The sequence below is a fragment of the Dendronephthya gigantea genome, unplaced genomic scaffold (assembly GCF_004324835.1).
Source record: "Dendronephthya gigantea isolate DGI-Jeju-01 unplaced genomic scaffold, DenGig_1.0 000030F, whole genome shotgun sequence".
Classification (NCBI taxonomy): domain Eukaryota; kingdom Metazoa; phylum Cnidaria; class Anthozoa; order Malacalcyonacea; family Nephtheidae; genus Dendronephthya; species Dendronephthya gigantea.
In genome coordinates, this window is record NW_021163040.1 from 1,180,247 (window position 1) to 1,203,543 (window position 23,297).

At 35.5% G+C, this 23,297-nt stretch overlaps 2 protein-coding genes and 1 long non-coding RNA gene across 3 annotated transcripts; all 3 read left to right on the forward strand.

Moving 5' to 3' along the window:
- Positions 1 to 2,751: 2,751 nt before the first annotated feature.
- LOC114524139 lies at positions 2,752 to 3,344 on the forward strand. The gene is made up of 3 exons (XR_003687079.1): positions 2,752 to 2,806; positions 2,943 to 3,038; positions 3,252 to 3,344. It is a non-coding gene; the product is annotated as an uncharacterized LOC114524139 (long non-coding RNA).
- A 1,526-nt stretch (positions 3,345 to 4,870) lies between these two features.
- On the forward strand, positions 4,871 to 12,199 carry LOC114524169. The gene is made up of 13 exons (XM_028545298.1): positions 4,871 to 4,895; positions 5,177 to 5,305; positions 5,866 to 5,997; positions 6,301 to 6,423; positions 7,058 to 7,180; positions 7,346 to 7,468; positions 7,817 to 7,990; positions 8,663 to 8,836; positions 9,162 to 10,180; positions 10,283 to 10,486; positions 10,769 to 10,910; positions 11,534 to 11,923; positions 12,114 to 12,199. Exons 1-13 carry the CDS (start codon positions 4,871 to 4,873, stop codon positions 12,197 to 12,199), a joined length of 2,844 nt encoding a protein of 947 aa, XP_028401099.1.
- A 4,077-nt stretch (positions 12,200 to 16,276) lies between these two features.
- Positions 16,277 to 19,505, forward strand: LOC114524170. The gene is made up of 4 exons (XM_028545299.1): positions 16,277 to 16,470; positions 17,310 to 17,480; positions 17,820 to 17,890; positions 19,326 to 19,505. Exons 1-4 carry the CDS (start codon positions 16,353 to 16,355, stop codon positions 19,503 to 19,505), a joined length of 540 nt encoding a protein of 179 aa, XP_028401100.1. The 5' UTR covers positions 16,277 to 16,352.
- The last annotated feature ends 3,792 nt before the right edge of the window (positions 19,506 to 23,297 follow it).

Sequence of the window (23,297 nt, forward strand, 5' to 3'; positions counted from 1 at the left end):
ATGGTTCCTCTTTTACCGCTTTTAGTGTTGAATTTTATCCGTTCCGTCTTCTTTTCAAATAATTCCCACGTTACCTTTCGTGTAAAGCTGGTGATAGTTTTCATTTCATTTGGAAAGGGGCTCGCAAAGTTTGTAAAACTGTTTTCTTTAGATTGTGAGAAAGCCGCTATATTGCAGGTGTTGTAATTGATCCTAGGGGTTGTGCCCTTCTCAATCGAAAACCGATTACTACCAGTTTTGACTATGCATGGTATGAATTTAACGCAATGCAGCATGGACACAAATTGCATCGACTATCAGCTGATCACCAGTCGGAATTAGTAGCCTGAAGATAATAGAAATCTCATCTAGTTCACGCGATGCATCATTACCAGTTTTTCATCAATTTTTTTACGTGTATTCCACGTGTTTTTTCATTTTCGTCTTTTAGAAAGGATCTCGTTTCTTAATTAATATAATTTGTTTTTTTCGCATTTAGCGCTAAGGCACACCCGCCTGATTCTTCACGCTTTTTTTCAAATGTATCAGACCAACCTAGGGAGGGTTATCTAACAAATTCCTTACTCACTTAAAGTGGTGTTATACCCTAATTGACGATTTAACATCTTTCAAAAAGATGAAGAAAACAAAATGCTTCCTAGTTACATACTGCCTTTAAATAGAGAAGATATACAAATAATTAAATAATTGTATCCCTCTCGACTAATGAGCGTCCAGTAATTTTATCATTCTAATAATAAGTAGCTCTACTCAGTACTTTCAACCTCGTCGACATGGATTTTAATTTTGTCTTTCGTAAAGGAAAAATGTGCAAACTAAATACCGATACTACTATTTCACGGAGGGAAGGAGCATCAAAGTTGTAAATAGAAGAGACACTTGTACAAGCACCTGCTCTTATTCTGTTTGGGGTTCGTGTTTACGGTACAAAAGAGTTTGTAAGTAAGTGCAGAAAGTTAGTGCAGTTGAGCAATAACAGGTGCATGTTAATACAGTGTCAATCCATCCACGTATAGACCATATGCCGTAGATTTAATAGACCTAGATTGCTGACACCTGACATGCACATACCATGATAGCGGACGAACCAGCAAAAATATTAGGAATTCTATTATAAAGTCCATGTTTTTGAAAGATTTCTCCGGTTTACTACTGAAAATCTCCCTCGTTCGCATTTTTTTCAATTAAATTGTCCTATTACGAAACTTAAAAAAACTTTTGAAATCAAAATAGAATGGTTGGGCTGTATATTTATACAAAAATATCCTTCTTCAAACGTTCCGTGAAACGTAGTCGTGAAACGTAGTTGGCCAGTTCAAAGATGTATGTTTTGTTACCAACTAACTCTTGGTTTCACTTTTCCTAATCCTAATCTACTATTATTTGGTAATTAATTGTTTCTAAAAAATATAACTTTTACACGGAAATGGCGAATTATTTACTCTACATTCATTGACGATATACATCGATAAAATGATCAGTATATGAATTTTTTAAATATAAAATAATGCTTTTAGAATTTAAGTTGTAGTTAACTGACTTAAATAAAGTCTGAATCAAACTTTTTCAAAGAGAACAACTTAACAATTTTAGCATTGCCATTTAAAGTTAATGTGAACTATTAGATAAACTTCTTCTTATCTGGCAGTTTAGTCTATATATTATTGTAATGTATTTATTGTATTTAATTTTGTTTTGTTTTAATTTTTATATACCTAAATACACTGTGGCGCATCATTAATGAAATTTGAAAGATATTAAATAAGAGGGTAGAATTTCTTGTGTGGTGTTTTTCATAGCTTTTAAGTCTTAAATTGTAGTCCATATCCCACTTGAATTATGCATACGTGATTGCGTTTATGTGATGAAAGCATATAAAAGTTTTCAATTTTTTAAAGTTTATTTTTCAGAAAATTTTTTATTGAAACGACAAAAACTCTTTTCAAAAAAAAATGCATACGGAAGGGATTTGCAGATATAAACCGAAATCTTTGAAAAACGTGAATTACCTATGACGGAATTTCTAATGTTTTTGCCAGGTTTTTCCGTCATCTTGAAGTTTCTCTATTCTATAGGTCACTCGCCCTAGGTATGCATGTGTTAGAAGCCTAGGTCTATCATATCCATGCTTTATGTATAATGACGTAACAAGCCGTGACACCTGCAAGGAATTCTGGTTTAAGTAGTCACAGCAGGATATTTTAGTTTGAAGCTTGATTTTTTCGCCGTGACGGACTAAGATCAGAATTCCCTGCAGGTGTCACGGCTTAAAGTACTTTATAGTTATGGATAAGGTATATTATGACCATACATGCGGAAATCACAGGAATGTAACTCATTTTATATAGCACATCCTGAATTAGACATCACTTGAGAGAAATGGCTTAAAGACTGAACTCAGAGAGCATGAAACAGGTCGAAAAATCTGCGTGCAACTTGCAAGTGAAAAATTGCCATAGATGTAAAATAATTATCAACACTTGTGCACCAATCTAAATAGCTGACCATGCAAGATCTAAATAATTCTAATATTCTGACATGCGCCGAATTCAATAACACTCGCTCTGTAAGAAAAACAATCCAGTCAGAAAATGGGAATACAAGAAAATAATAAAATTAATATTGTTGGTAATTATAGAGTGATATTTATCAAATGCCGTTTGAAAATAATTTATTTCTTTATATGGCTGTAAAAGTACTGTCTATTACCAAACATGGAAAAATGTGTATACAACGGTTCAAAGAAAAAGTCCAATTTATTCATGCAAACCTGGATGGCTACCTAAAGGCAAAGAGTGTTTAACACGTAAGTCTAATTAAAGTGTCACTATTCCAGTGCCGCACGATGACAACTGTGTAGAATTGTGAATTAAAGTTTTAAAACAAGGTAATTACAAAATTGTATGCTATCCTAACGATTCATGGTCTGCTTATTATACTAGCCATATGCACAGGTGGTTGTAAGAATGGTGGCAAATGCATCGCCCCTAACTCTTGTCGTTGTGCAGGTGGTTGGACAGGATCTCTGTGTAATAGCGGTAAGCATTTTCTATAATTTTTTATTCCTTTATTACAGTGTAGTTATCTATTATAAGTTTGGAATTTAGATTAATTTGACACTGCACACTGGGATAGTGCGATGACTTGAATTTGCGGTAGCTACATAAGCCGCTATATCTTCAGGTCATCCGTGAAAAATTTTTGCTTCATCCGGTGTTTTTCATGAAACAAATTTAACTGGAATACTTTAGATATCAATGAATGTGCGACAAGTCAGAATCAATGTGGATACAAGCCAGGATGTAGAAACACGCAGGGTAACTACACCTGCAATTGTGCTTCGGGCTATTTTTTGAAAGAAGATCTGCGAAGCTGCCAAGGTGGGAAAAGCTTTTATTAAGCGATTTTTACCGCGACCTGAGGCGAATAGTTGTTTTAGTATAAATACAAAGTGTATATAATATTATTTGGTAACATTATTTTTTATGGAAAAAACATTTTAACAAACGAAAACAATTATCTGCACAATTTTACGGTGATTTAATAATTCAATTGCTCTTAAGAGACATACTATGAGCTGAAATCAGACACAACTGCGTGATAAACGGTGTGGATGGGTGGGTAAAGTTTCGCAGCTTTGTAAATCTGTAGTGTGCCTCGTTGGAACTTTAGAACACAGTGACTTTCAGCAAGCATGTTTTATCTATTGTGTTCATATTTCTGGTTTTTAATTGGTTAAATTCATGTCAAATTACGCAGGTAATATTCTGATTGGTTGTAGGAATTTTGCGTCATCTGCTGTGCACGTGAACCAAAGATGAATACAAAGTAACCTTTGATATTTCAGACTTAATATAAACCGGATGACCTTTCATCACCATCGGCCAAACACCTGTTAGGGTGGTCCACTACAGAAAAAATCAAGATTTTTCTGTTCTAAAAATTTCAAGGCATGCAGTCTTGAATATATCCTTAATTAAGCGATTCTGATTTTTTTTAAAAAATATTCTAAAAAATATACAAAGAGCGCGACAAAAAACCAAAATGTTTTATTAATTAGCGTTTTACCCCGAGCAAACAAAATGGGTCGATTGGCTTATTCTATTGTTTCATTGTTCTATTGCATTGTTCTCTATAATGAACTAAAAGTTTTGTATTCCGTTCAGTCTAAGTAAATTAGCGACAGGTTATTTCAGATAGATCGTAGAAGTTTTATATATTTATAGCCTAGTATATTAAAACTTAGTTTGTTATTGTGTTAACAAAAACCGTCTATTTTCCACCATTGCCGGGGTGAGTCTGGTCTGGGTAACTATAGTGATTGAGGATTCCTACAAGTTTTTTCCACTCAGAGCAACTAGACTTGCAATATGGCATGAACAAATTTTTATATTTTTTCAAAAACTTTTTGACGAATGCGCGCAATTATTGATTATTATTTATATGGTAAACGTCACTTCCGGCAAAATGGAGCCAGTGTTTAATTGAGAAGAATTTTCAGCAGTCTATTATACTTTCACGTAATCGACCTGCACTTTCTTGTAATGGACCGACGTGACCGGCGATCCATTAGGCAACGATAAACAGAGGAATTCTGAAAGAAAACAGCACAAATCAACGCTGGATGGCAAATTTAATTGCTATTGAAATTAATAAGATGTCTGCAGACAGATTTAGCTAGATAAACTAAACGTGCAATATCTTATTTTTGTGTTTATCAAATGCGTACTAGAACACTAATGAGAATTCGTGTATTTCTTGTTTGTTTTAAGTGAAAATGCATGCCTTCAAAAGATCTCGGTGCGATATTTCTCGGTAAAGACCGAGCAAGCCAGATTAATATATGAAGTTTTCAGGGTATCGCTAAAAAATGCATGCTAGCAAGGTAATTTCCAGTAGAGTCCATTAAGTACAGGAAGCCTTGCATGTCAACAAGCGCAAAATATAAAAATACTAAACAATAATAAGGAAAAGTTAAAGCATTCCTCGAATTTTTATCCGTGCGTGTATATGGATAATTTTTGCAATTTGTTTGCACGATTACTTCGTCATGCAGCTCTAAAGAAGTTGCCTACCTTCGTATATTATTATTCATATAATTATACATTAACGACAATTGGAAAAAGTTTTGGATCTGACATATAAAAAATATAGAAAATTAATTGCTATATTTCAGATATTGATGAGTGTATTGCAGGCAACTATTCCTGTGGAGCGAACTCCAGATGCGTCAACGTTCCTGGAAATTACAGTTGTCCCTGTGTGAACGGATTTGGCATTTTACCGACAAATAATTCATGTAAAGGTGAGAAAAAATGCATGGAAAAAATTCATAATGACGAGATCTCAAGGGGCGAAACAAAATTTTTAACATGAGTAATTTAAGTGTGGAAGCTTATCGTACTTCGACGAAAAAACGTTTTCGAAGCAATATATGCAATTTACTTTAATTTTAAAGTTTCACATTTTTTCCAAAAAAATAATAATTTACATTTATTATAGCTACATTAATTTAACTGCGAATATTTCAACTATAAATTAATTACGCGAATAAATTTAATCAAATATTTTTTTCATAAAACCTGGGTGAAATTCCTTGGGCTTTCAAATATGTATAAATAGACCCTATAAAACTTGAATTTCAGATGGTCTAGTTTTCGTAGATTATAGGGAGCTTTAACAGCGAATACGAGAACGCAGTTTAATAATATAAAACAGTTTAATGTTTAAACAATGTTTGGCTTCTTTTTTCAGTAATCTGGCAACCCTGATCGCCAAGTAAAGAAACATTCATAGCGCATTATTGAAACAACGTTAATAAAATCATTAGTCATACACCTGAGCGAAACTAATAAATTTTTACAGATATCGACGAATGCAATCCAAGCAGTGGTTATATTCACGGCTGCCAGATGAAATGTAACAATTTTGTTGGTGGATATAGGTGCAGCTGTAACCGCGGATTTAACCTTACATCAAATGGAAAGAATTGCTCGGGTAATAAATTACGAAGATTACCCACCTTATTCCCTTGTAATTCTCTAGAGCTGTACCGGCCCAAACTTTAGATATTCTCGATTTAATTGCAAAATTTGGCAATACATGGTATGGTGTTGTTATCGATGACCCTCACAGTAAATCATATATGCAACGTGAACAAACATACCAGCAACGTGTTGCTGTGTTCCTGCCTGTATATGCTAATATGTCGAAATTGATCTCCCAAAAATTTTAGCCTAGAACCTCTATAATCTATTTCCTTAAACTTTCGATGTCACTTTTTCAAACTTTGTTATATAGATCATGATGAATGCGAGGGCAATGTACACGGATGTGAACAACACTGTATAAACTGGCCTGGAGGTTACACGTGTTCCTGTTCACGGGGATATAGACTGAATACTGATGTGAAGACATGTAGCGGTACTATATATATTATAGCTCGCATTATTGAAGAAGAAATAAGTTTTATTTCCAGTTTTATCATGACCACGATGACCTCCAAAAATGGCACGTGCATGATTTGACAAAATTTACCACGTTTTCAGCTCGCAAGCTATTAGTCGTATTAGACTATTACTCTTCCACTTCCTCCAAAATTGTTTTGCTGCATTAATAATTGATTGCGAGTTTTGCGATTGTAAACAGATTTTAGTATATATACTCGCATTAAAACACAAGGTATCTGAACTATAGTTAGCGCAGAAACCCAGAGTTTTCACAATTAAAGGAAATTTGTTTCAAAATAACAACCACCAGGGGGGAAGTCTTTTCTCTGTTAATAGCATATTTGTACATTTTTTTCCAAAAAGTTCTTTGTCTCTCTGGAAAAGTTCCTTAAAGTAGCTACGATGTGCATATGATTTCCAAAATATCTTTTCCAAATCTAATTACTTATAATGCATATGTTCTCTGGCAAAGCTACGTTAAAGATGCTATTTTTTATTCCTGCGGATAGTTGTTTTTAAAAAGCCACCCCAAACAGCCTAGCCATGCAGGAGACTAAAATTTGCAACGATGAGTATCCAAATTGATGGATATCTATCCTTCTCTACAGAGATAAATGAATGTTTGGAGAATATATCTGGGTGTGCTCAAGATTGTACGAATACAATTGGCGGCTTTAATTGTTCCTGTAGAAAAGGCTACTTCCTTGGCACGGATCAAACGTCTTGTATTGGTAAAACACTTCTTCATATAATATTTATTTAAATATAAAATATTTAAATAATTTATTCAATGATTAACATATCACTATACCAAAATCATTAGTTGAATACATGATGTCAACGCTACCAGGAAAGGAAAGTTGACTGTTCTAATTTGAAATTACATCTAATGGTAGATATCGACGAGTGTTCAAAGCAAGTGGATTACTGTCACCACATATGTTCAAACACTCCAGGAAGCTACAAGTGTTCCTGCAGGGCAGGGTTTGATCTACGTCTCGATCGAAAAAGTTGTATAGGTATAACTTTGAATTCTTCAATAGAAAAATTCACCTTGAATTATAGTAGGAACTGTAGGATGTTTCCTATTTCGAAATTTCAAGTTTGAGTTCAAGTTTCAGAACAACTGTCATATTTTGATTTATTGCGCAATTCGGAATATAGCGAGTAAAAACTAGACGCAACAATTTTCTTATATTTTAAGGAAAAAAACAGATTTACTGCTAAAAAGCACATTTAGGCTACTACAGTACTTTACATTAAATTCTATTACTGTAAATTAAATGACATGCAGTGAATTCTTTAAGAGGAAACGTAGTCCACTATATGGTTCCTCTCTTTTCATCCAATTACTTTATTATGGACAGGTCGACCATGTTTTCCGTTACACAAGCCTTTAAATGGAATAAAGAACTGTACTGGTTACTGGACGGATGATAGATGTAACTTTGGCTGTCTGCATGGCTACAATTTAATTGGGTCCGTGGACAGAACATGCGGCTCAAATAAACAATGGACTGGAAATGATACCGAATGTAAAAGTACGTTTTTAGTGTTGTATTGCTAATTAAAGACATTCGACAGATTTGGTTCAAATTTCTTTCCAAGAACTAATTTTGTTATTAAAAATTGGAAGTTTTTCAGCATTTTGAATATGATGGAATATCCCCACTACGAGTGTAGTTTCATTAAACATGAAATAAAACCTTTTTACCGGAAATAATCCATATTATTTATGTTTCTGATTGGATTATTGAAAATGTAAACAAATTTGCTGATTAGTCGAAAACAAAATTCTTCCTAGTTTCCGCGGCAAGAAATTGACAACTGACTTTAGTAGAATTTCGAACCCATCTCCTCCTACAGATGCAAAATATCTGTACAATAACTGCAGCGCCCGGGCAATGGCATATATTTATCATGGTTTTGGATATTTCGTGCACAACTTCTTAAATACACATATAAAATTAAAATATGTTTTAAGATTGAAAGACTTTCATTGATAATGAATAATTATGCATGTTATTCAAATTACCCAATTGAATGGGTAATTGCAAATCTGTTTGTATGCATATCTTTACGTTTTACCCGTCACTGATTGGTCCATATGTTATGACGAGTGACTATTAAACGGTGGAGCATATTTATCAGTTCTTCATTAATAAAATCCAAGTTACATCATAATTATAAAATTTGTAATTTTGTAATTTTAGTAACTCATTGTGTAAATCCCAAAAGACCGTCCAATGGCTTCGTGTACTCCCCGTGTTCCACTCATTATGGCTCAAAATGCTCGCTTGGCTGCAATGATGGGTATCGCATTGACACTGACGTAATTACCTGTGATGCTAATGGACTTTGGCAACCAACTAACGTTTCCTGCAAAGGTTAATTTTTAAATGCTAATCGTGACACTAACATATGAGTATACCTAGCTATAGGTATTATCCTACCGCGAGTACAATAATTATGGGGCATTTATATTACGAATATTGTTTAGAATTTTGTTAAAATTAGACTGCGACCACGTCGATGAAAAATGTGTTTTCTACAACAGATTGGTATCAGCCCCTCCCCTCTCCATATGTTAGAACTAAAAATACCAGTGCAAATAAGGTTAACATTCTTTCTGTTACTAGTCCTTACTGGATTTTTTCATCAAGTCGCATTAAAATCACATTAATTTATTAATGTAACAATATTGTTTTTTAGAAATTGAAGTTTGTCGACCCAACCCCTGTTTTCACGAAGGAAAATGTTCCATAGTCAATGAGGACTCCTATAAATGTGACTGTTCCAGCACTGGATACAAGGGCACTAACTGTGAAATCGCTTTCTTTACAATTTTTGAGTACCCCACCATACTCCCCAATGTTGTCTCCCCACCAATAACGATCATCGCGTTACAACCGACCAACCAAGTCATACTACATCTAATTAATCGTAATCTTGATTTCACTCCATCTGTGCTTGTTTTTCATAGCAATAGTTCATTGAATCAGTCTGTAACGGTGAAAGCTAAAAAAGAAGGGCTTTATTTCATTAAGTATTCGCTATCTGGTCCAAGCGCGGGAGAATATTCTTTGCCTGAAGAAGATACTCTTTTTGTGAGCTCACCTAAAAATTCAACTGATACTTTTCAAATGGGGAACAACATATTTCCTTTTCCAGCTGGTTGCCACAAAAAGCAAATCGGAGTTGTTCATGGATCAAAACTTCCCATTGTGGTTTCTTCAACATCTTCTTTCGTTTCTTTTGGACCGTTGTCAGTGACCGAAGGCATAGTCAGTATTTATGTCAGTAACTCTAGCAAATTACCTTTATCCCTAGTTGGTCTAAATCTACCAAACACAAGCATAATTTCTGATGCGACCACCTGTGTCGACAATGACGTCGTTCTTTATAGTATAGGGTCACTTTTAAGATCACGTGTTCTGGCTAAATCATTCATTGATGCTATAAAGAATAGCTTGCCATCGTGGATAAAAATTACGTTGAGTGAGGCAAATTCGGTTAAAACGATGTACTCCTCGGAAAAGAAGACATACTTCCTAAATGGAAAAAATATGCGCACGGCAAGCATTGGGAAAGGTCTACCGGTAGTCGACGAATCTTTTTATTCCATGCTTTCCACAAACAATTTGAATATCACCGTGGAGAACAATACTGATATTTTTAAATCTAATCCGATCGCTTTGGCTGTGGAACTCGACGGAAAATTGCCATCGAATGTTCTCTTGCGTTCTTCTTTGGAAAACGACGTTATAAAAAACATTTCTTTTTTGACGCAGATTAATAAGTTCGGGTGGAGTTTTGAATTTTTTTCCCTTCAGATTTCCAAGAACAATTCAATAGAAAGACCAAAAAAGAATGGCTTTTGGGACGGTGACAAATTCTTCAACGTTAAATCTTCGTCAGACGGTACGTTTGCAGCGGTAACGTCGCTTGAAAAACATTTCAAGAATACAACTTTCGCCGCTGATTTAAGAATGCAATTTGATGGAACTATCATTACTCACGTGGAAAATATTAACAAGGTTTGGAATTTTTTTTCTATAGGAATAATGATATTAATAATAATATCCTCTAAATTTACCGTTTTGCTAATTAAACTGTTCCGGAATTTCTGCAGCATTCGAGGTTGTCCGCGAATGCTCGGAAGTAGTGATTTAATAAATGGCAAAAATGAGGTGAAGCTTGGGGGGAGCTTGAAAAGAAAATTTATTAAGCTTCTCTATTTATTTCTTATTTATCTCTGCTCCTGGCGCGGATTTAAGCTTCTGTTATGTATTAATCGATGCCTTTCAATTTTCTTTTAGATCTTAGATTCCCCGTTATATCAGCAATGGGATGTTGACCTATATGGTAAAATCTCTCTCACGATTTTATTCCAAATGCAAGGAAAGACGGTCAACCTCCGTTTCAAACGACAAGAATCAGTTAATTATGCTGGTTTCGGAGGTATTAACATACTGTAGCTATATGTACTTTTGTGATTCACTCTTCTACAATGTTCTAGATTCTTAAATTTTATTTAACATAATACATTTTTCCATCGTGGCCGCGTTCTCTATATTGGGACTTTCGAAGGTGCGCTTATAATTGAAAAGTTATGTGTAGCTATTTGCAATTGCATATTCAGATCCACCGTATAGTCTATTAAAAATAATTTAATCGAATCTCGCACCTATCCTGTATCAAACGTTCTTCATGGGTTATTAATGATACTTAAATCTCGTTTTGTGTTAATTTAGGACGATAGAAATTTAAAACCAACAAACAGTATTAATTGTGTTCATATAAAGCGGATGATCTCGAGGTTAAAAAAATGGCGATTCAACTCTACGTTGCCAACACCCTGAACATAATTATGAAAACACAGCAGTGCACTGCTATGATAATTACTAAAATATTTCCAATAGTTACACAAATATACGTGTATACATTTGTCGTGTTCCATTTTTACAGACTGTAAAGACAATTCATTTTAAAAGAAATTAATCTTGCGTGCCACGAATATATGAATATGGGCGCCCCAATTATCGAACTGGCTACGCTACTGATTTGTATATTTGTTTCTGTAGACAGCAACGAAATACATCAAGGAAAAAAAGGATTCTTTCTCAGGACTATTATGGAAAAAGATCCATTTCTTAACACATCCTTTGAAACATTTCTCTATATGAGTGCCAATAGGACAATTTCATGTTTTCTTGACACCAACTTGTATAAGGAAAAGAATAGTTTTCATCATGTAGAAGTTTCCAACGGACTAAGTTGTGTCTTTCGCGGCAACTTAAGAATTGGTGATTTAAAATTTCAGCCAATGCAGTTGAATCTTTTTATGGGCAGACCACTTCGTAATAATAACAATGCCGAAAGTGCTAACAAGTCAACCGACGAGAGTGTTCACCTCATTGGATCGTGCGCTGAATCGAAAAACGAAACATTTGGCATATTCAAACCCTACCCTGGTGGGTCCATGAATGTTCGATTTACATTTTCACGACATTTTCCAAGCCTTGCAGGATCGTTCTGTGCAATTTCTAAAATTTTAGGCGTGGAGAAGTTGTTAAATGTTAGCATTTCGTACGAAGGATTAAAGTTTAAAACAAGTGGTAAATTGCACGGATTATTCGACGCGAGTATGGATTGCTCGTCTAGACTATTGCCTTGGGAAAATCAAATCTTCAATGTTGAGGGTCGATTTGAAAGAAACAAAGATGGAACCGATTTTGCGACTGCGTTAAGGGGAGAACTTGCTTCATTTGCGAAAAACATTATATCGCAGGCCTCAAAGCGTATAGAAGCAGTCGATGAAACAGTGAAACGGGCACATACTAGATTAGAGAAAGTACTGCTATTAAAGACAAAATCACTGAACACGTTACAGCAACTAAACAGCGACTACGCGTCAATATCGGAAAACTTAAGAATGGCCCAAATCCGTTTAAAATTCCTGAAAATTCAGGCAAGGAATTATTCGAAAGAGCTTGATCAATTAAGTTCAGATTTAGATGACATGTGCAAGGTGAAAAAGTGTCCGAAGGTTTGTCACAAAGGCGTGTCCTGTACAACCTGCTACGAATACATTATTGGAAACTCTATGGGAACGTGTCCAGCAACTTGTTCCCATACAAAACAGCACCGTGTTCCACCTCTTTCTGAAGTTGCATCTTGCGGTAAAGAAAACTGCAAAAGAATTCACAGCACCAATGGGTTTTTCAAAACGGTATTTGGGAAGAGACTTTCAGGGTTCATTAAAGCGGGCATTTCGACGGGCATAAAATCTCTGGCTACCGGATTCGGAGTACCACCACCATTTTCTAGCGCTATAGCAGTTGGTCTCACAACACTGGTAGATACTGGAAGAGTCGGAGATGCAATTTGTGCTTCAGTACGGAAAGCTTATAGTGGAGGCATAGCCGGAGACAGTTCTCTACCTTCTTTTGATAAAATTTTTTCAAAGGAAACCGCAGTTAAAATTGGAAGAAATTATGCCGGGGGGGCTTATCAAAATTCTATAAAATGCCACCGAAAACAAAAAGATGGAAAATGGAACTGCAAAGACGAGAAAGTACCATGCGTTAGAGGAAGATACGAGTACAAATACACACATACCCCGTACATATGCAAGCAACCGTGCTTGATAGAGAGAATGTCGAAAACGATTGAAAAAAGCTGTTGCAGAAACGTGTCCTGTGCATCCTTTGTCGTTAATGTTACCTGTGTTGCGGAGAATGTCCTTTGTAAAAAGGCAAGAGTCAATGCTTTACAGAAAATATCAAAAACGCAATCGGAGGGGGCAAATATCTTAAAAGATTTGGAGTATACAAAGTCAAACATTTCTTTCTGGAATATAAAAAGGCAGAGAATATATAGTGTCCTAGCAAGAGAGCAACGTTGGTTAAATACGACAGAAAAAGCTGCCAAAAACCTTCAGAAAGCATACGATAGAACAATCGAGGCCAAAGATAACCTTGTCGGTATGCTCTCCGCACCTCTAAGAATAAAATCGCTATTCAACGAAAAGTTGGGTTCATTTGATGGAATAAAGTTGATAGAAATACGCTTTGAAACAAAAGTTTTTGGCAAAGACAACAGTAAATTATTGCCGGTCGCTATCTCATTTCAAGCGAATGGAACACTGCGACGGATATCAACCGTACTCGATTTTTCTCAATTCAACGTATCTCTTAAAAGCATATCTGAAGAAATCGTGCGTGATGTAATTGGGAATATTTACAGTAAATCCAGAAGAAGACGTTCAATAGTAGACACCAGCACGTTTGAACAAGATCCGTTTCTTCATTCTCTTAAGAAATACCATGCTTATTGCGCAAATTTCAAAAATTACCACGCAATGTTACATAACGTGGCCATATCACTTTACAAATTGTCTTCGGAAATTTGGTCTGTTGAAAAAGAATTATCCCAAAGCGAGAAGACAAGTTTAAATTTGACTAATCTGCTAGCATCATCCAAGTTTTCTTGGAATCAAATAACGTCTTTCAACTTTACTTTGGATGATCCTGAGATGTCGGAGGCATTGGAGCTTGAATCAGAAGAAAAGAGACAAAACTATGAGGATTTCAATTCCACAAATAAGCTTCTTGTGCAAAACTGGTTTGTTGCCATGGAAAGCATGTTCAATTCTTCACGCCTACATTACGAATGTAGTGGAATGAAGGATTGTATGCAACACATTCTCGATAGCTTGGCCCAAATGTTCTCTGTGGTTGAGACGGAAACGGCAGGTCGCATTCGACGTCAGATCCCAAGTCTTAGGACTGCACTTGACGATTTATCAGATTCCTTCGATATTTCTATTCACGCAGCCTTGAATGTGTCGTCAAGGATTTTGGATATATTGAAAGAAATGACTGAGCTGGAGGACGTTTGCGCTCAATCCCCTAACATTACAAGACATCCAGACCCTGTTACTGAATTAAGAGTTGGAAAAAAATTGGTGTTGAACTGCAATGCTACTGGAACGGCGCTAATATATTCTTGGACATTCAACGGGGAGGTTATCCCGCATCAAAGATCCAACGTGCTAGTGTTAAAAAATACAACCACATCAAACAGTGGAAATTATACTTGCATCGTGTCCAACCACATAGCGATAGAAAGATCAATACCTGCCATTGTTACTATCCATCCTCCTCCGATCATTACCGACCAGTCTGAAAGGTATCTGGCAGTTGTAATAGGCGAGGATGACGAACTTCTATGTAAAGTTAAAGAGACTGACAATTTTATCTCCCACGAATGGTGGTTTAAACCTGCTAATTCTTTATCATTTGAAATACTGTATAACGAAACCTTTTCGTATCTGGGATTTTCACCAATGAAACGCGAAAACGAAGGCTGGTATTTCTGTCGAGTTTCTAATGCGTACGGTGTAACTTCGTCGCGCGTAAGTTTTGTTAAAGCCCTGTCTTTTACTCTTCCCGTGCCATCAGCAGTCCTGTCGTTTTCTTTGATCAAACAAGCGAATCGAGGCAACTCAAGTGTCGAATCATCGGGTTATGAAGGGATTAAAAATTTAATCCTTAGCAAAATGTCTTCTTTCGAATTCTTTGGCGATGGAATTCACGTAAAAAACTTACGACCGATCGACTGTCAGTTGGGAAGGTCTAAAAATGATGCCGAGGTTGTCGGGATATGCTCGTGGAAATTTCAATACGTTGGTAAAAATATGACCACCAACACTACCGTTTACAACGATTTTAAAGCCAACGCCGAAAGAGTTGTCAATGCTTCTCAGTCACTAAACGAAAGAATGAGAGGGTTAGTCACAGCGACTAACAATGGTTCACTGTATTTCTGGATAGCTAACAACATGTATTATGCAGAGAAAAACAGCATTGCTGTTTACAAATTTTCATTGATATGTCCGATTTCTCAGGTCCTGGTTCAAAGAGATTTTAAATGCGGTAAGATGCAAATATGAGATAATAATTTTACCATGGAGCACTGAAGTATCATGACGTAATAAGTCTAGGCATTTAATTTTTGCACAGGAAGAGAATTAACCATTTAGCTTTCAACAATTCCTTTTCATGCAGTAATAGCAGGATATAACCAAAAATAATCTGAGTAGGGAATCTCAAAAACCTATGAGAGGTACCACCTCCTGTTAGTTTATTCGCAAACAATATTAATAATAATATAGGTGTATTTACCGCTTTCTCAACATACGATTATACCATATTTTTCACGACATATATTTTAAAAAGTGGATTGTCCACCCGGATATCATGCTGTACTCAAAACTGAAGAAATAGCGTCATGCATACCTTGTCCATTGGGCTCCTATCAATCGGAATCAGGCAAAATATCTTGTGATCGTTGTCCCAGAGGATTTACTATACCTGGAACGCAGGATCATATGATCATTCCCAGTGCAAAGGTAAGATCTTTTGTTGCTGGGAAAATTTATTTGTAAAAATATAACTACGCGAATTTTTAAACTAGCTAATTTTCTGAATATATAAAATCAATTAGTCTGACTGTATTTATGTATCAATATCGTAGCAAGAGATTTGCCAACGAATTCTTAGAATAAATATGACAGCCCAACAAACCTTTTAACAAATCCAGTTAAGTCCATTAAGCAAATTATTTCCAGTGATTGATATTTGTGGAATGACATGAAAATCTTATTTCTTCATAGTTTTATGGATATGGTTTTATTATCATACCTAATAATATAGTATAATGGACGCGGTATTGCATGTTAGCATGTAGATGATACGTCGCTATTAACCGCCGAATCTGTTTTACAAAAGATCCTATACCTTCGACTAATCTTGATTATTTTTTATCACTTTTTGTTGACCCTTAGTAATTTGCAAGGCGGGTCACTATGGTGTAGTCGAAAAAGGAATTGGTTACTGCATGCCATGTCCCAAGGACGAGTACCAGCCACACGAAGGAAAACTACGATGTATACCATGTCCTGAAAATCATGTAACGAAAAGGGAAGGAGCTTTAGACCCAAGACAATGTTTGATAGGTAAGCAGATAACGTCTGCGCGAAATACGTACAACTTTTAGATCCTTTTTTATAGGAATAAAAGTTTATACGGTATAGGGGGATATATAGAGATTACTTCATGGTTGGCGAGTACGTACGATTTTTATGCACAAGTTGTGAAGGATCGCAATACGAACGAGTGAGCGTAGCGAACGAGTGAGTTTGCGATCCTTCGCAACGAGTGCATAATAAAAATTGTACAAACGAGCCAACCATGAAGTAATTTGTTTATTAAATATGTATAGAGATCAATTTGACAACGACACGCTTTTAATATACAAAAACACAGCGAGCAACAAAATCGAAACTTTATCCATCAAAACATGCTTAATACCGTTCAGTTTCTTTGTAATTTTGTTCAATAGAAGTTAATAGATATTCTTTCCGAAAGATTTGAGAATGTGCTAAATGTAAAAATATCTTGAATATGAGAATTATGTTTTGAATTTCACTCCTATATTTCGACGCCATCTTGAAAGAAAATGTAAACAAATTGCCGCCAAAATGACATACGACAATTTTTCACGTGTGAAGAATATCGTACGTCCAATCAAAAGCCGTGTATGGCATTTTTTCACACGTGAAAAATATCGTACGTCCAATCAAAATGCATGAAATTAATTTACACAGTGAAATACGATTTTTATTTCATCATTCTGCTGTGCATAAATCTCTATACACATATAATAAATGGGTTTAGGTAATAGCGAAGTATAGAAACATGAAAGACCAAACTGGAAAGTTTGTGAAAAATGCAAATGCATATAATACCAGTTCCATTGTCGAATTCCTATTGTACTGCATGTTCTCTTTGGTAGGAGAAATTGAATTACCAACGGCCAAAGCAAAAGACGCCACCACAAAAGAAGAATCCACAACAAAAGCAGTTTTTGATAATCTCGCTGGTGACGATCATGGAACTGAATCAAAAACACAACTGATTATTGGTTTGTCACTTGGCGGATTTTTCCTACTTCTTTTTGTTACAGGTTATTTCAAATTTACCATCCGTTCTTGTACATATGATCACTATAATTAATGTCAAATAACCACACCACAGAAATTGGTGTTTATGAAGTTTCAAACCGAAAATATAATCACTGGTGCCCAATTGTGCATTTCTGTATCGCTATATCAAAGAGAATACTATTGAATAAGTTTTAAAGGTTCTATTTTTCCTCTGCATGAAACGCATTCTTCAATCTTCAATACACATCTGACAACTGTGAAATAGCCATTTCGAGGCTCAACGTATACACAAGATTATTAACACAGACGAATTTTTACCATGTGCAAGCTTCAAAACTTCCGCTTTTTCTCGAATCTAGGTATCGTTTTGGTACGTCGTCGGTGGAAACGTGTGTTTATACCGAACAAAAGCACGAAAAAGAGAGAAAAGGTTCGTTTGTTTTTATTATTTTCATCAGTGGCGTAGCCAGCATCGATAATTGGGGGGGGGGCAATTTTCGTATATTCATGTTAACAGACTGTAAAGACAATAGACCTTTTCAGCTTGTATGCAAATTAACTATTTCAAGTCACATGGTCTGAAATGGTTAAGTTTTATTGGCTATTCCATGCATGGTCACAACATCTGAAATATGTGGCTACCAAACGAACTGACATTGGCGACATTGACCTTTACTCAAAATTAGCACGAAAAAAGGTGTCAAATAAAAAGGTACAGAATAATACCATTTCGGGTGCTAAATTGACACTGCGAAATAAGCTGTCAAATTAGCACGATCTTTGGTGCTAAATAGACGCCTATTTGCAGTGTTAAACTAACAGCTGAAGTTGGTGTGGTTTTGTTTTTGCACTTATAGCGCTAGCTATGGGGCGACTAAATAGCACAAGCTGTAATCACACGAATTAGACAAAATGTGATTGAAAAATTTTCTACAAATTTCTACATGTGCTGTGACAGGAAAAATCTACGCCAAAAATGTATAAAATGCATGTCTACTCAATGGAAATAGGCGGTAATGCAAGTTTAATAATTATAGTGATTAATTTACTATAGCTATATTAATTAACCGATTTTTTTTGCTCCAAAATATTATATAATTTAAATTTCATTGTCGAAAGCAGATGTTTCTAATAACTCCACCATTTTAAATCGCAAAAAAAGATTTATTTGCTATTTCTATCACATGCAAAAAAATTGTTGTAAATTGCTACTCGTGCGTCTAGAAAGTTGTTTAAGGTGATCTTTTCCAACTAAGAATGCAATAAGCTATCTTAACGCGAGTTAGAAAAGAACATGGATTCTAAGAACCAACATTAATATTGATGTTTCTTGTTTTTTGGTGTCCGTTTCGCATTATAATTTCCTTTTTTGATTGATATCATATCACAAGCTTTCCACTCATTGATCTATCACAAAAAGTCTGTGTTTACAGCACTATGCATGCCGTGGTAACCCTAACTGAAGTGTTTGTGTCCAGTTTCAGAATGTCATAATTTGATATTATTGTAACCGACCATAATAATTATGTGACATGTCACCGACCGCAATATATGTATGAAACATTGTACAACACTTGTCAAAATAATTAATAATACAATAGGCAATCTATAATGCGCTCATCTTTGGACGTCGCAAACGTCATTAATTTGCTATTTTCACGTTGTATTTGACGTTCCCTTTCTCAAAGACCGCACTATGAAACTACCGCACTTTGGGCTACCTCTGTGTAGTTGTATGTACAGTAGCTAAGTATATATAGGGTTGCATCAACAATAGCGTTAATTACCAGTTTCTTATTGTTCGTATATATAACAGATGCCATATCACATAATTATACAACAGACAATATCTTTTTCTTTATCAGTTGACAGCAGAAACATGTGTCGTTCAAGACTATCCCGCCACCGTTTGTTCTTTTGCAAATGTAATATATGACGAATCGTCCAAAACAGATGAGAACGTAATATTGAAGGATGTGGATGAAGATTTCCACTCGAGCCCTGTTGACAAGGCAAACACTGATTCCTCTGAATCCGGAGTTTAGTGTGATGCAAAGTAGGACGACTTTTGGCCGTTTGAAAGCTAATCCTTTTTTTATGAAATATATGAGGTAAATTAGCAACAATATAGACTTAGTAAAATCTTCGATACCTAATCACTATAACATGTAACCATCACTAAATATTCCTTTGATTTGAGAATATTATAAACAATAATTTGAAAATTTTAACGTATATAATCAATAATTTAAACCTGTTTTAGCCTATCCACTCTGATAAAGAATAATCATTAGACGATTAGATGCATCATGAATAAAAAGGCAGCAGTAATAATTTTTTGTGAAGAACGTTTTGATTTTTGATATTTACTTTATTTGCAATTTTATGTAAGTTGTTGCCTTTTCAATGCAATCTGTAGGTGGGCATTTAAAGTTCCCCAAATTGGCAGTGTTTTTTACTCTTTTCAATTGAATAAAGTAGCGTTGTCAGTTGGATGAATGAAAATAATATACTGCATAGAGATTATTTTAAATGGTAGTCGCCAGGCGAGACCACAAATTCCAACAGGAGATTTATGAGAGACAGGTAATGTCACAATATCTTGACAGGTAATGTTACAATCCAAAGTCATTCAAATTCTATGTCATGGTCAGTGGATGTTTCTGTTAGTTAAATATGAAAAAATATGGCATACATTGTTTATTGTTACATGTTTAAACATGCATGTGCTCCCCCTCGTTTACTTTCATACATAAGGCTTTTAGGTCGAAACGTCGAGAAGTGTTTTTTTGTATATTTTAGGCGGTTTAGTATGCCACTTTTCCGAATAGTGGTAATAACTTGAGTTTTGAAAGAGATAAGAGATGTTCGGGTGTTTGACAAACGAGAATACATTGGGGTGAATAAATTAGCTTTGTCTTTAACAGATCTCGTAACATTTTCATCAGTTATGATCATCTTCGAGAAATGGATAAAGTAAAACGAATAGCAAAGCCGTTTAAAAAAATCACCAGTTAGCGTTGTGGTAAAATTACTGGCTATTAATTGTATGTTCGGGTGATCAAAAACTAGAAGACACCGTTTCTTATCACGGTTAAGAAAAATATATGGTGGGTATATTTAGGAAAATTTAGGGGAGTTAAATGATAGGTACGGATATGCATGTAGGGGTGATGTGGGGTACACGAGTAGAAAGAGACTTAGTAATGGGGCGGGGAGAGTTGCCGCCCCGCGGGCGGGGATCAGGTGGAAAAGCAAAAATTTTACTCTTCAAAAATATCATTCTCTATTTTTACTCTAAAAATATTACTATAATTATTTGTACTCACATGCTCTTATTTGCTCCTATTTATCCCTGCCTTGCTCTATCTTATGATATCCCTAATTATCACCTAACGCCTCTAATTTTTTGAAGAAATCTTACTTTTAATGGCCGAAAAGGCGGGGGGGAAACAGCTCCCTCAGTCTACTCCTCTCACACTCACAAATTTTCGCCTTAGTTTTTTCTTCGGTTTATCCAGGACCTGAACCATCAACCGTCGACTTGGCAGATGAACGCCTTCACCATTGGACCACCAAATCTTGTGGTAAATCTTTTTTTGGAAGGATAATAATTTCAAAGAGAAGAACATTTCTTTTGGGGAGTAGAACCTCCAAGCTTACAGATAGGACGGGCACCACTAGATCGCCTGAAATTAACACCGTTTACACTACGTATACACTCAATTTATCTGCACGGCACGGCTAAAATACTCAATTTTATCAATGTTCAGACTACCAAAACCAAGGCCGAGCACAGATGAAATGGGCACGGGTACCAATTTTAGCTGTGCCGTGCCAATAAATCGAATGTAGTGTAACGGGCTATTGTTGAGCTAAGCTATAGGGTGTTATTAGAAGCTATTTTTCTAATCGTTTTTCTAAATGATATTAAAAGCAATGAGAAAAAATTGTATTGCGATTGTAATTTGTGAAGTAATTTGTATTTATATTTCCTTATAGGACACGAACCTTCGATTACTACCTGGAAAGCCAACAAAACATCTGTCAGCAAAGAATAAAATAATTTTTTGTTGTTGCAGGTATTAAGACAGTATAAAGCACAGCGTTATCGTAAGCTATATAGATATATGGGGGAAAGCTAATGGTTACGGTGCAATTGTTTTGTATTTTTAATGAAGTGAATTCTAATTTAACATGTCACGTTTAAGGTGAAACGATAATTAACAGCAATAACTATAAAATGTAGAAACACTCAAAAATGCCCGCCAATAAATGAGGCCAATGCACAACCATCCGCGTGTATCACAAAGAAGGTTGCGCCCTGGGGACGAGGTATGTTGCCAGTTCTATCTATCAGAGACATATACCTTCGCCATTACTGTTATGAAAATCCAACGAACTCGTTATAGTGGCGAACGAGCTAAGATTGGGGAGTGTTATTCTTTCCAGGTATAGTTTTGATTGCCTCGCTCCAGTAGGCCATAGTTAATCTAAACATGAGAAACGATATCCATTGATCTACTGAAAACATGCAATTACGTCAGTGCAAACGTCAAAATAATTTAAAATGAAGATTTGATATACAACAATATTTGCTTACTGCATCGATTTCGAACTTTTTTAAATCGAAGCATCAGTCTTCACGCATATAGTCAGGAGATAAAAAACTTTGTACTCTGATATTTCCGACTGCCGGTTGTCCGTTGCTACAACCTAAACTGTATAATGTGAGAGTCTTTCGCCTCTTCTATCATGGAACATATTATACTCAAGTCAAGTGCATTCATAATACCCCCTCTGCGAAATTTAGAACAAACTTACAATCGCCTTGACGATCTCAATGATGCCTACGAATAACTAAAGTGTGTTGGATAAATAGTTATTTCGTAGATAACTCAGAAACACACGACTGTGCATGATTGGTCAATTCTATCACTAACTATAGTGTTAAGTTGAAACTATAGTCTGCCTCTGGCCAACAAAATTGAGCATGTCTGCTAAGATATTACATCCATTAGATAATATACATCAACGTTACTGCATGTTAGGAAATCAGTTAGTAGGAGTTTCTATTTGATACTGAATTACCTATACTCATCTGAAAAACGAGATGGTATAATTACCTGAAATATTAGCTTTTGTACTTATATTTATAGCTATATATATGGCCCCGTTTACACCATACTGGATTCCTATAGAAACACGTCAGATTCTGTAGTAAAAGAAACAGTGAAGATTGTTAAATGCAGTATTCTATTCAGTTAATCAACATTGGTTCCAACCGTTGCTTCATAACGGCAAACGAAGATGTCGTGACGCACGAAACCGATACCGTGTAAACGAAATTTATATTCCAATATAACCAGGGAGCAGCGTGGCAGCGTCTTCAAACAACTTAGCATCAAATGTGGTATAACAACTGACTAAAATAGACAAAAACACTTCTCGACGTTTCGACCTTAGGGCCTTCGTCAGGAGACTTGGTTGTAGAGCTACTAACTCTCACATTTGAAGTTTATACTGGTTTATAAGTATCAATGAAAGCTGAACTATTACAATGACGTCAATTATAGCAATTATAACTGCACGCACGATCTCGAAAAACTTCCTAAATTTGTTTTTGTGTTGTATAACGTCCTGACGTCAATGTAGTCGCAGGAACGTCTTTACAGTACTGATTACCAATTGGCTCTGCATGGGAAAATACGTAAGTCGTGGCTTGCCTTGGTAATATGTTCATATAGCAAGGTAATATATTGCATTTTGTCTTTGTGTAGAAGAATCATGTTTGCAAGTGCATATTAACTATAATTAAGTGCATGAAATAATTATTA

Excerpts from the sequence above, each read along its gene's own strand:
- LOC114524169 (XM_028545298.1), top strand. The coding sequence starts at position 4,871 with ATGCATGCTAGCAAGGTAATTTCCA. Across the intron at positions 5,306-5,865 it reads GACAAATAATTCATGTAAAG|ATATCGACGAATGCAATCCA; the intron begins GTGAGAAAAAAT and ends AAATTTTTACAG. Across the intron at positions 8,837-9,161 it reads AACTAACGTTTCCTGCAAAG|AAATTGAAGTTTGTCGACCC; the intron begins GTTAATTTTTAA and ends ATTGTTTTTTAG.
- LOC114524170 (XM_028545299.1), top strand. The coding sequence starts at position 16,353 with ATGCCATGTCCCAAGGACGAGTACCAGCCACACGAAGGAAAACTACGA. Across the intron at positions 16,471-17,309 it reads CCCAAGACAATGTTTGATAG|GAGAAATTGAATTACCAACG; the intron begins GTAAGCAGATAA and ends TCTCTTTGGTAG. Across the intron at positions 17,481-17,819 it reads CCTACTTCTTTTTGTTACAG|GTATCGTTTTGGTACGTCGT; the intron begins GTTATTTCAAAT and ends TCTCGAATCTAG.